This window comes from Dermacentor albipictus, chromosome 8, assembly GCF_038994185.2.
Source record: "Dermacentor albipictus isolate Rhodes 1998 colony chromosome 8, USDA_Dalb.pri_finalv2, whole genome shotgun sequence".
Classification (NCBI taxonomy): Eukaryota; Metazoa; Arthropoda; class Arachnida; order Ixodida; family Ixodidae; genus Dermacentor; species Dermacentor albipictus.
In genome coordinates, this window is record NC_091828.1 from 30,028,960 (window position 1) to 30,042,155 (window position 13,196).

General features: G+C 43.4%; 1 protein-coding gene across 1 annotated transcript in view; it reads left to right on the forward strand.

Annotated features, from left to right (window-relative positions):
• Positions 1-13,196, forward strand: part of LOC139049221 (glutathione hydrolase-like YwrD proenzyme) — a 100,371-nt gene that overhangs the window by 30,816 nt on the left and 56,359 nt on the right. Inside the window, exon 4 of the mRNA XM_070524586.1 lies at positions 1,573-1,735. Within this exon, the coding sequence (XP_070380687.1) occupies positions 1,573-1,735 (163 nt within the window). The remainder of the gene's footprint in view (positions 1-1,572; positions 1,736-13,196) is intronic.

Here is a 13,196-nt window from a genome sequence, read left to right on the forward strand (position 1 = left end):
CCTTAATGTGGCCTTGAGAAAAACGAGAAACTGGTAAAACTGGAGTCAACGTTTCGACAAGTGGACACGCCTTTTTCATGGTGACGTATTCTTTCCTTGGTACAGTATATATAGGTAAAGGTACTGTGCTGAAAAAAGCATATGCCGCCTTGAAAAAGACCAGTCCACTTGTTCAAACGTTGGCTTCTGTTTTTACGCTGTTCTCGTATTGCTCATTGTCTTGAATTTCCATCTCCCGCCTTCCCTATGTTTTCTCTTAATGTGGTATTGTGATTATGAATAGTCGAGGTCACATCATTTCGGCCATTACGTTAATGTTACACCAGACACACCCAAAGACCTCATGTACACGTCAGTTTAGAAAACTTCCTATACCCACGGGCTCAATACTAGAAATGAAACGTGGGCGGGATGCTGGATTTTCATGAACACACTTTATGTGGCGTCCGTCAGGTGTCTGTTGCAGCCGGTGGGTTGAACAGGACGCCAAGCCAGATCATATGTGTACGTCGTCCGTTATCCTGCTGTAACCGGAGTAAATTTCATGGTATTCAATAGCCTTAGTCCTCAATTTCAGTTATGATTATCGTGTATGCGTCGCAAATAGGCCAGTAACTCATATAACTGTGTCCAACCAGATTATTGTAACCATAGCTTACAACCTTAAAACGCATGACTGAAAGTAATAAAAAGGCCAGCGCCATATCCTTAAATCCTCAGGTTGGTAAACATCAGTGCGTGTCTAGAGCATGGAGAAATAAAAAAAAGAACTCACGTTCGCTTGCATGCACAATGCATCTTTCATCTTTCTCTGCTTTTTTGACGTACATATATTGTTTGTAGAATTTGTACTATGAACTTGCTGGCTGATCGCGCGGATTGCCTAAGCGCCTTACATTTTGTTTCATTAATACACACACCTGATTTTCAAGAATCATGAGTACACTTCAAAAGTAGGTGTAAAAACTCTTTGTTGCCCGTGTGCTAGCTTGGTGTTGTTTACTTTATTCAACGGTATGCGTTATACGGACACAAAAGAAGCACTCACTACAAAAGAGCAACAAAAAATTTGATCTGTAAGGATTACCCCCGAACCAAGATAAAAGTTTTTAGGGTCATGCTTGTATCAATAAGAGCCTTCATAAGATACGCTATACTTAATGCAGGTTTTTAGTACTTAAGGTGGCTAGTCTTTGTCTCTTCATTGTGTCCTAAAATATGAATAATGATAATATGCCACTTTGTCATTATGCTTACTGAGAGAATTTCATCTCACCACCCAGGAGGGCCAAATTCTGAATTTCAGATATTTTCGAAACCTCGTAAAATTTTAAATGGTGCAGGAGCGAAGGCCAACAAATGCCTTCAGCATACTTAGCTTCTCTGAAGCAAACGTCGGTGTCTCATTGTGCAGACGATACGAATTCCAGGCAGGAGCAGTGAGCTCACTGGTCACTTTTGCGCCTCGATTTCATGTGTTCGTTTGAGCCCGTAATTGCAGCAGAACTTGTTTTACACTTTTACGTTTTGTACCTCTTTGAAACGACCTACGTGTTTATCATTCCACCACAGAAGAGCGGAGCAAGTGTGCCCAGATATCGGACATCCACAAGGTCATTCCGGCACCAATTTCATGGCGGCAGCTGATGAAATGGGAAACGTGTGTGCCCTGATCGGGAGCTTGTCAAGAGGCTTCGGATGTGCGGTGGTCGAGGAACACGGATTTGCCATCCAGGTAATCTGTAGATAACAGTTACACTAGATGTAAATGCAGTGGTACACTATAAAGTAGCTGTGTTGAATAATTTTATTTCCTTTGAACACCTATAGTTTTGCCCTGTTGCACGCTTCACTGCTGTAGTAAATAATGATTCTCTACTTGAATGGATACGGCCCTCAAAGTGCACTAGGTGACGTGCTGATATCTTCCCCAATCTTGTCATACTCATGGTGCCGCATGAAATTGATAACAAATGCTTCTCATTTCATCGTACATCCAGTCTCGAACGACATTACATAGTAACTAAGCCCCTTTATTTTATCAAAGTCAGAAACAGCTTTATATTGTATTGGTGTATGATATAACGCAGTGTGCATCGGAGAACCTAAAACACATTGGGCTATCATCGACATAATTTAGGTTCCACATTTGCAGGTCGTTTGCTCAACAGTTCGCATCTAAATTCAAACATTTCTATACATTTCTATAGTCCAACATTCCTACAGGTAATCGTAAATATCAGATGTCATGCAAGTGCATGAATTTAAAGCTTTTCGGTTTTAGACACAACACCAGACGATAGTTTGTTACATCAAAATTGTAAATAGAACGGCACCTTGATAAAAAGAAAACTTGTACAAATAAACGTATAATAAATAAAGCAGGGTCCTTGAACACATGGTTATCCGTTAAAAAAAAGATTCTGTATAACAAACACAAACACGAAAGTTGAAACGAGAGGAGGAGAAACAGATGGAAAAACAGGGAGGTTAGCCAGTCCTCAGATCGGCTGACTACCCTGTAAGGTTGTAACGAACTGCATAAGGTGAGGGCTTTGCGGCAAAATTATCGGGAATATAATTTATTATTGGCATCAAGCACATGACTTCATTGTAAAATTTGACACTTCCGTGAATCTAAGATTGCGCGATTATTCGTCAGCTTTTGGCACTCTTGCAGCGCGCGCATAACGCCATTGAACGGAGTGTTGTAACGCGTTGTAAATTAGCTTGAGAAAAATGCCTTGTAGCCGCTGTCTGAGTATGAATCTCAAAACGTAGAAATTGCACCAGGAATGTGCATCACGATGCTTTGATCTACTTCGTAACTATAATACGTCTTCTATGCCACCTTATGCCTAATGAGCCCCTGAAACGGTTCGGGAAAATTTTGTAGACGCGTAGGGTACAGCTTAAGTAGAAGATTCACACCACAATTTAAGCGAAGCGTTACGTAATAATGGAGCTACAAGCGATTACAAGTTACCCGCTTCCCTAGCCATGCTTTTCCTCCTCAACTCATTCGCCGAGCGATCGGGGCTAAGCTCCGCCTTCACTGGTTCCGCGTCACAATGCGACGTCACATGGCCCACTTCCGGTTATATTAGAGCCCGCCCCCGGCCCGCCCGAAACGTCTCCGCTGGCGGCTTAGCCGCCAATCCCAAGCGAGAGCTGTCGAAGCAGCGTGCTTTGCGAGCATCCTGTCGTAGCGCCGAACGTGTCTGGTATTCCGTTATTCACACGCTAGCGGAACGTTTGGACGGAACGGTGAAGGCATAAACTCAAGCTGATGAAGGAACTTTAGCGTAGACATATGTGAGCTGTCTGATTGGTCTCCTCGGTCCAGCCACCAGTTGGCACAGAGCTTAATCAGCCAAAGAAAGAGCTAATGTTGCTCTAACCAAGTGTGAAACATTGTAAACATTTACGAAAACGTGTTAACGATTACACTCCTGCTAAAAATTTACACCAGCATCAAAGAAAAATACATTTTGTTATTGCTACTGTGTCTGGCTGAGCTCTCCGCCACCAGGTGGCTGCACCGTGCAGACCATTCACATTTGCGCTTCTGTTCATCCCCTGAAGCGACACACAAGGCGACACGGCCAGGCCCTGTACCGTTGCACTTGCGCTTACCCTCATACCGGACTCGCGAAACGCTACTGCGTTAGTAATCTTCCGGTGTAATATGACGGCCGCAATCGCGCAAATCCTGGCGCCCATCGAATAGTGGCTGTCCAATGTGCTGCAGCCAGTCCGCTCGTCTACTGGCTTGCAGAAGGACACAGTGTCGCAGGTTGACATATTGCCAGTCGCTACCTTTGTAGTCCACAACGCAACAAAGTCGTATCATAGCGCTCGCGGAAAGAGAGACCGACACTGACTGCGGAACTCTCCTTAAAAACGGAACACATGATAAACAAGTTGTAACTCAAGCAGACGACATTTGCTGTGGGCCGGAACGGCTTAAGTGTACTGAAAAATTGTTATTGTGCATTGTCTTTATGTTACTTTCTTTTTACAAAAACAAATAAACTAACATTCCAACTATTACAAACATCATTTGTTTACCATAAAGTTGGAAAAATTATCGATCATTCGCCCTGGTCAGCCAATCGTATAACTCGCCCTACTAATTTGGGCGATTTCTGTCATATGGGTAGGGGCGGCTTAAAATTCCGCCGAGTGGTGTGCTGCGATCGGCAGTGATGTGCATTTTTAAAACCTTATAATGAATTACACGCTTTACGCAGAGCACTTAGAGGTGTAAATTAATGATCAGAAGGACCTTCTCTAACGACTCGGAACGTTTGTAGAAAATCGTCAAAATCGTTGCAGGGTCCCTTTAATATTGCTACGAAGACGAAGCCCGACGCACAAACATATGGATAACTATTTACTTGGGGAAAAAAAACGTGACCCATTCGACTCTGTGAAGGTGGATGACCAGCGAAGCTGTTGAAAACTTCCACTACAACTGCTCAGGGTGGTATGGAATACTTCATGGCTTTAGAGTATTAGCCTCGAGAACGACCTAGAGGGGCGCTGCGAGCGTAGCTCGCGTGACTTTACGGCAGGGACTCGCGCCTGTCGTCTGCTGCAGTTCAGGTGGTGTCCGGATGAATTCTGCAGTGTTTCTGCTTGTTCATCTCGTTTCCAATGCTTGTATACTTATGACGGGCCTCTCAAATATATATTTTACGGCGTCTTCATTCGCGAAAATGTAATCAACGAGCATACTTTCTACACGAAAATATATTTCTCAAAAGCAACACTATAGTGCCTCCAGGGAGAGCTCAGACCATCCCATTACGGCTTTTTCATGCGCGGATCTACGCTTTGCGGTGGTAGCTCACGTGAATAATAAAAGCTTCAGAAGAACTTCACTTTGGCCTAGTTGGTATTTACTGCATATCGTATTGACCGCAAATAAAGACGGGAACAGAGGGAGAGAGCCCGTGCTGTTTATGTGTTCTCTCTCTCTGTCCCCGTCTTTATTTGCGGTCAATATGATATGCAATAATAAAAGCGTATACGCAAAAGCACCGCACATAAGAATCCAGTTAAGATTCCATGCCCGCCATGGTGCAATATGCGTGTCACAATTAAACGCTGGCTATATGTGGCTTCTGCAACATCTATCTTGATTTTAACACGCTAAAACATATTTGCTCAATACGAATTGTTCACGGTATATCGAATTTTTGTATTTCTTCACAGAAACGCTCGGCTGTAACACGAGAACTTAAGTGGGACTGCAGTTTAGATTCGGCCAGCGCCACTTGCGTTTTTAAATGGTTCATAAAATTAGGCCATTCTTCACCGGTTCAATTTAAGTGGCGGTAACTTGAAGTAAAGCTGATTGAGGCTTACAGCTATATACAGGGCACTGAAAGAAATGTACCAATATTTATTTCCTTTCCCTGCTACACGTTCAACTCACTTGAGCAATTTATTGGTGATATCTGCTTGAAAAACAGACATGATGAATTTGTTTGGAGAACTGACACAGGTTGCTCGGTTCAAATGTTTGAGTGAAATAAGCATTTTGGATGGTTTCGCTGCAGCCTGCAAGACACCAAAGCCCCATTCATTAGTAGTGTGGCGCATATTGAAGATATCTTTGTTCTCCTGTGGAATTCAAGTATTCCTGTGTGGCTTGTGGCATCTTCTTCATGAGGCTTGTATCGGAGGTTCTCTTTTGTGCACTGACGAATCAAATAGTTTTCAGTTTGTATAATTAAACAACGCAAAATCGAGACATGGTGAGGCGGAATGTGTTTGCATTTTTCCGTTTCAACGGAGCCTAAGCTGCGCCGTAGTGCCTCTAGTGTGCTATAGGCATTGTAATTGGAGCTGTAAACCGCTACTTCATGCTTTCAATTCAAAGTTACAGTGAACTGCTGGGTTTCGTGAACAATGCGCGCCTCGCCATAACGACAGTCGCTTGCTTCCGTTGAGGGAGGGGTGTGCCATGTCGTCGATAAAAGCTGCTAAGCTAGGGTCGCTATACCCATTTCATCACTTGCATTTTATTGTTTCTAGATCTTAACCACGAAATTTTTAACACCCAATGCGTTTCTGGGTGCCTATTTCAGAGAACGGCAATAGTAGTACCGAACCTTTTCACACAAAATGCGCGCCTATCTGTTCCTTATAGGCCTAATACAGTTGTCACATTTGACTAAAATGACTCACCAGAGTAATAATAATCGTGATGAAAGCTTCTCTGGGCAGTGTCCTTCAAACATTGATTTATAATGTTGACACTAAATATCAAGGTATTTTTTCCACGTAAAATGCAATGTCTCTCATACATAAGTAATAAGGGAATGTTAAGTGTGTAGAGGAGCATCATAAATAACTCGACGTGTTGAACTGGTACACATTCTTTTTAAGCGAAATTTATGAACAGACACGGCGCATATATGCATTGCGATACCAGTAGACCCCTTTAGCGCTACATAGCTTGTAATATACAAGTCGCAAATTTTCATGACTCACGCGGTTTCGAAGAAGAAACTGCGGTTCAGGCATGGCCGCGTAAATTATCCCAAATAACCTTCTGTCAGTACGGCTCGATCCGCCAATCCACCGCTACCGTACGGAGGTATGAGCGATTGCATTTTTTTCGCTTACAGCAGTTTGAGCCATTGATAACGACTGTTTTTGACATGCTGTTCCGCATGTTGTATGCGTGATTGCAAAAAAATGTAAGCACTGTTCCCTTCTTATTGCTGAGCGTCTGAAGCCTCTTCCTTACGGGGCTATGACCGATTACAGTGGTTGGAAACTTACGGGGGTATGAAGCATTGATGATGATACTTTTTTGTTCACGGAAAAGAAAAATGTACGGAACCCTTGCCATATACAGCTTCGCTGTAAATGTTAGTGGTGAACGCGCAGGCTTGTCTTGTCTTGTGCCCAAGACAATGGCGCGTATTCACCATGGGGGATTGGCCAAGAAGCAGGCGGTTTTCCGTAAGGTTAGAAGTATAGATAAACTAGACTTTAATATTGGAGCATGGTACGATAGAATTGTAATTTAGAGTTGCAATGAAAATATTGTTAAGAATTTCGATAAACAATTTAACGTGAAGAAATGAAATAATAGAAGCTATGGATAATTGTAGAACATCAGCAAGGTACTCTTTTTGTCTCTCTAATAAAATTGTAAACTGCAAGAAAAGCATCCCTGTGGCTGGATCCCAGTGAAGTCGAGGTTAGCGATAGGCCAAGTTTGGTAAAAGAGTATTCTAATATTTTCCTTCGTTTTAGAAAGTGGCGGCAAGAGAAAAAATAATGTTCGATAGTTTCAGGTGCACTGCAAGAAGAACAGAGAGGGGCCATAGTGAGACCAGACCTGTGCAAGTAAAAATTTAGAGGAGTTATACCACATCTTAATTTTGTAAAAGATACTTCCAATTGCCTTGAAGGACACCAATTATTATTCCATGGGAAGCTAAGATGGTGGAATTCTGAGAACGATGTTAGCATGGATATTACAGAATTTTGAGATATAGTGAAATTTCTGTACCTAGCCGCGGTGACATAAGCTGCTGTTGGCAAAACAGATATGATTCGGCCGATCAGGGATGCTCGTGCGAGTGAATCCGCGATTTCATTCAAGTGCAACCCATGATGTCCCGGTACCCAAAGCAAACATACTTTTCGTAAGTACGGAGGTACCATCAAACTAAAGGTTCTTTGAATTGCTGAATTTAAAGATGTAGTTAGTGCTGTGCATACAGATAGCGAGTCGGTCACGGTAGCAGCTAATGGGTCTTTTCGGGGAGCTTTCGTAATGCTAATATAATCGCTAATAATTCTGCCTGAAATATAGGTGTTAAGTCGGGAAGGCGAAGGGAGAAGGATCTCTGAAGAGATTCAGAGAAGATCCCCACTGCTGCTTTCTCATTGCAAACAGAAGCGTCAGTAGCTTTTACGCTGTCAGTGGTTAGCTGGTGTAGGTGGCCGTGTAAGATATTAATTAAATCTCGCCTTGGTAATAGTTTAGCATGATTAGGAAATATGTCCTCGAACTCAATTTTGAGCTCTGTAAATGCATCATTTGAATGGTGAACTTGGCGTATGGACACATCGAATTTTTATAACTGTGCTTGTACGAATACTATTTGAACTATGCAATCTCGACCACGGTACTTGGAAAAACTCAGCAGGTTCAGTGATAGAAGCATATTGGGTACGTATGTTTAAATAGTCCTAAATTTAAAAAAAAAATGTCTGAACCGTAAGTATGTGGAATCTGCAATCTACAGTGGGTATATGAGCTCCCTGATAAAAACCAGCGTTGGCAACAAATCTAGGTAGACCAAGGCATGACCGTAGAGCTTCTCTTTCTAAAAGCATGAGAGGTTTAATTTTCTAGGCCGGGCCACCGGAAAATATCACGCAGCCAAATTCTAATATGGGCCGAACATGCATTTTATAGATCATCAGTAAGGTATCCCTGCGTAGTCCAGAGCGACGGTGGCTGAGCCGGCGGAGCGTAGCTACGGCTCGTTCTGCCTTTGTTTTAATATGTTCAACGTCACTGCACCAGGTGAGTTTGCCATCGTGAATGACACCAAGGTACTTGAATGCGTCAACTTGAGGAATTATTTCCTGTCGGTATTGTAAAAGGATATGCACCTGTGCATTTAATGGGAATACTTATACCGCACTTTTGCAAATATTTAACGACATGCATGACCCCTCTAGCCATGTCTCCAGCATTCCTAAGTAATTCTGGAACGACTGTTCTAGTGAATGTATATTATTTGCGGACGTAAAAAATGCTATATCGTCCGCATAAACATAAACATATATTTCCGGACACAAAGGAATTGTATTTAGCAAATGGTAAATAATATAGGGGAAAGAACGGAACCCCGTGGTACACCTCCGGTCTGCTTGCGTTTGGACGTTGAAATACCGTGTTGGTAACAATAAAACTCTCTATCTCTTACAAATTCAGAGATCCTAGCGGTCATATATTTTGGGAAATTCGTAGACTGAAGTTTATCGAATAGAATACAATGTTGTACAGAATCGTGTGCTTTTGATACATCTAGCGTCACCAAAGCTGCATACTCTCGTTTGCAGCGAGCACGTTCAACGCGGCTCTCTAAATCTAGATGGGCGCACCATATGGAGTGGCCGCACGAAATGTAATCTAGCAAGGACTGAGAAGGGTGTCATCCTGCATAAAATTTGTTATACGGCCGTGAAGAACTCTTTCTATTAATTTCACGACATTGAATGTAAGAGAAATTGGTCTTTGTTGTCTAAGTCCAGCTGATTTTCTCTTTAATAGTGGAATTACTTTAGCTACACTCCACTGTCTTGGAGCCCATGCATTCTTGAGAGAAAAATTTATTATTTTTAGGAGGTCCGGAGGTGCATAATGAAATAAAACTTAGCATTCCTGTTGTAATTCCATCTGGACCGGGGCTGACGCTGGCAACGAACAAATTATGCGCTCAATCTCTGCCGCTGTTGCTGTTTCAAAGCCGTCTGCCAAGGGAGGTTTCTTTAGGCCTAAGGGAAATTTATGTTTGAAACGTCGCGCGGGTCCTTGAGCAATTTTCTCAAGTGATTCCCCTACTTCTTGTTTTCATAGAATGACATAATCGACATTCACGGGCGCCGGTATAACTTTACGAGATCTAAGAAATTTAAACAGGGCTTTGTTATTGCAAGACTTGGAAAGGCATGTGTAGTGCTTGGAATCATAATCCCCCTTAGCTTTTGAGACTGTTCGTTAAATGTTGTAGCTCCATATGTACAATCAGCCGAATTAACAGGACTTCGGTTGAATAAAAGTTTCTTCCACGCTGCTTTTCTACGTCTACAAACTCGCTCGCAGTCAGAATTCCACCAGGGACACTATGATCCACCCTTAGTAGATTGCACAACAAACTGAGCTATTTTTTATGACTGTTTTAGAATGAAACATATGCTCATTGCTTTAATATCCCTATCCATGCCCTCCTAAGCGTGTAAAGCTGATTTTAATGAATTTTAAATTTTTCGTAATTAACAAATGTGCACACATTACTACCTAAACTAGTTAATGGGGTAAGCAGTTCAAAAATTATAGGGAGGTGATCACTGTTAGTTCCAGAGTCTACAGTCTTCCAGGAGGTGACAGACATGCTCGTGGTAACAAACGTAAGATCAAGGGCAGATCGCGCCTGATCCCGTACGAAAGTATGCACTCTGGAATTTAAGCAAGATAACTAACTTCTTAAGGCCCATCCCACAAGCGTTTGCCACAAGTGTCCGTTCGGAAAACCCACGATACATGATGACAATTAATGTGTCCCACCAGTGGGATGTTCTTCTGATTGCTTGCGGTAGAGGTGTCCAGATAGCGGGTATCTTGCACTCCTGTGGGGAAGTACGTGTTAATTATAGAAAATGTGTGCAACCAGGGAGTATTATATCCAGTGCTAAGATTTCACAGTCTGGGGAAATTATCTGGTAGTTTATAGTAACTCTATGGCAGATTTTTGATGAGACAAACAAAACTAAACCACCTAATCGGGATAGGCGATCCAATGGAAAACATCGGACATTTTTTAGATAAAAAGCCTGACCAGCAAGAAGCCAAGTTTCCTGTAAAATAATAATATCTGGAGAATATTTAGAAATCAGATATAATAAATCTGTTGCAGCGAAAAGTAGGCAACGACAATTTCACAGAATTACTGTTGAAGTTCCTATGGTGAATAAATCCGAGCAGTAGAAACTGTTTGGTCTAAAACGCTTTCTTTTAAGAAGTCCTTCTTGGTAGGAATCTCTCTAACATACTTTTTTGCCTTGGACTTGGTGGGAGAGCTAGCTTTTTTCTCTGTTGGTGACCTTGTTTGTTTAAGAGATCGGGAGTCCATATCTACATCTTGATTTTGCATCCCATCTGTGTCGGACAGACAGATTTCGTCGAATGTATCAGAAGTTGATCGCTTTGAAGGCTCGTTATTTGTGAATGTCTGCGCGGTAGATATTTCAATTGGTGGACTCCGTTGTAGATCCGACACTGGATCTTCAATATTGGCTTTATTATTTAGTTGAAGCCACGGAGTTAGTTGTGAGGACAGTACCTGAACAAGAAGTCGGTGAGATTTGTCATGATGCGCTCCAATGCTTTCTCCAGCGCCTTTTCTACGGAAGTTGCCACATCCTCAGGGATTGAGTTTTCCGTACACATCGTTTGACGGGCCGTTATACCAGCATACCCCTGAGTCCTACTCTGATTTTCTCCAATGGCCTCACGATAAGAGCATCGACGTCTATCCATTATTTCAAGGATTTGAACTTCTTTTGCCCTTGCAGTGCAATTAGGCTCATCTGCGGGGTGGGGACCACTGCAAAGGCAGCAGGACTCATTTCGGGAAGAACAGTCATTTGAGTGATGACCTTCTCCACAAATTCGGCATAGTGTGTTGGATTTGCAGCCTCTTATGGAGTGCCCGAACCACCAGCACTTTAGACACTGAAGGACGCGAGGTGATAGAGGCTCAACTCGGTATATCAGTGGCCATGCCTTGATTTCCGATGGGCGGTTCATACCAGCGAAAGACACAATGACTGTTTCAGTGGGCATGCGCTTATTATCAACGACATGGCTGCAACGATACACAGAAATCACGCCTGCCGCTGAAAACATTTCCAAAATCTCTGCCAGACATCGACTTCTGTCGACACCGTAGATTAGGCCTTTGGAACATGCAAGGTGATGAGGAATAAAACTGCTCACCGGATGTGTCGCGAAAACATCGCACTTTAGTAAATCCTGAACACAAGCCTGGTCTTACGAGCAGCAAGGAATCGCCCCTCGGACGAACTGTCGAACCTTGGTGATTTGTTGAAAATTGGCCGAGGCCATCCGGAGTTCGGTTTGTATTGCTTTGGGATTCTTCATGCGAATCACTCCGCCATCACTCGGAACCAAAGCCATGGGTACGCTGCTCGTCCCACTGCGTAAGAAAACCTCCACCGGCAAATCAGAGTTAGGAACCGAAGCCGTCCAGGAGAAAGCCTCCTGGCCTGGCGTTGAGAGTGACATTGCAAAGAAACAGGAAATAACTCTGGCAGGTTAGCAGATATTGAAAGAAAAGGTCAAAAACAAATACGTAAAAGACAAAGATTTAAAGAAAATCACCAGCTACTTGACCAGAACCAGTGTTCTGGAGCTCAGGAACCAGGCCTCGTCAGCGCGCTTTAACGGACCTTCCGAGTCACCTAATCTACCGTAGGAACAAATCAGGCTCCTGTAAAGGTCACTGCTCCTGTCACAGTCTACCACTTTCTCTTCATCTCCCTCTTGCGCTCATAGTCTCGTCCAAATGCAATGTAACATAACGCTTGTGGGCTGGATCGCCGTCCCGGCGCTTGTTCGAATGATAGCGAAGTATGAACAGTGTGGTTTTAAGCGGGACACGTGGACGACGTCAGTTCGTAGCTGGGAGGACGCTGGCGTGTATTCAACAAGGGTGATCTTGTAGTTTGTCAGTTAATCGTTCTAATACACGGTGCGTCCAGGTACCGGGTATTCAAGTAAAAGTAAAGGGTCTGGTGGTGACTGTTGTAGCGAGTGTTGTGTGATGCATCGGTGGTTGTAAATCGATCATAGGCAGCCTGGTGAGCCACACGAGCCCGACCAACGGCGTCATGAGCGTATTCCGTGGTACCTCGTGACAGCTAAGGTGGCAGGGTGACCAAAAACATAGTGGAATGGCCACCAAACAAGAGGTAGAATCACGAGAGAGCGGTGGCATCCTGACGTGACGAATTGTATGCAAACGCCACATAATGCAAAGTGCTGTCCCAATCACAATGGTCTGCTGAAATATAGACACACATCTCTGCGATGGTACGATTCAGTTGTTCAGTCAGTACGTTTGTTTGCGGGTGATATGCGGTTCCAAACTTCCGTTCGGAGGAGCAGGGACGAAGTATGGTATTGACAATTTGGGACAGGAAGTAGCGGCCACGATCTGTCAGCATCTGCCTTTGCACACCGTTGCGAAGAATCACGTCTTGAAGCAAAATGTTGCTACATGTGTAGTGCAGCTGGTTGGCAGGGCACTTCTAATAGCACAGCGTGTCTTCACACGTCGACGTTGCGGAAGTATTGGGAAGTCTGGTGCATGGTTGCAGGACGCGTCGACGTTAGACCTGCTCGAATTGTA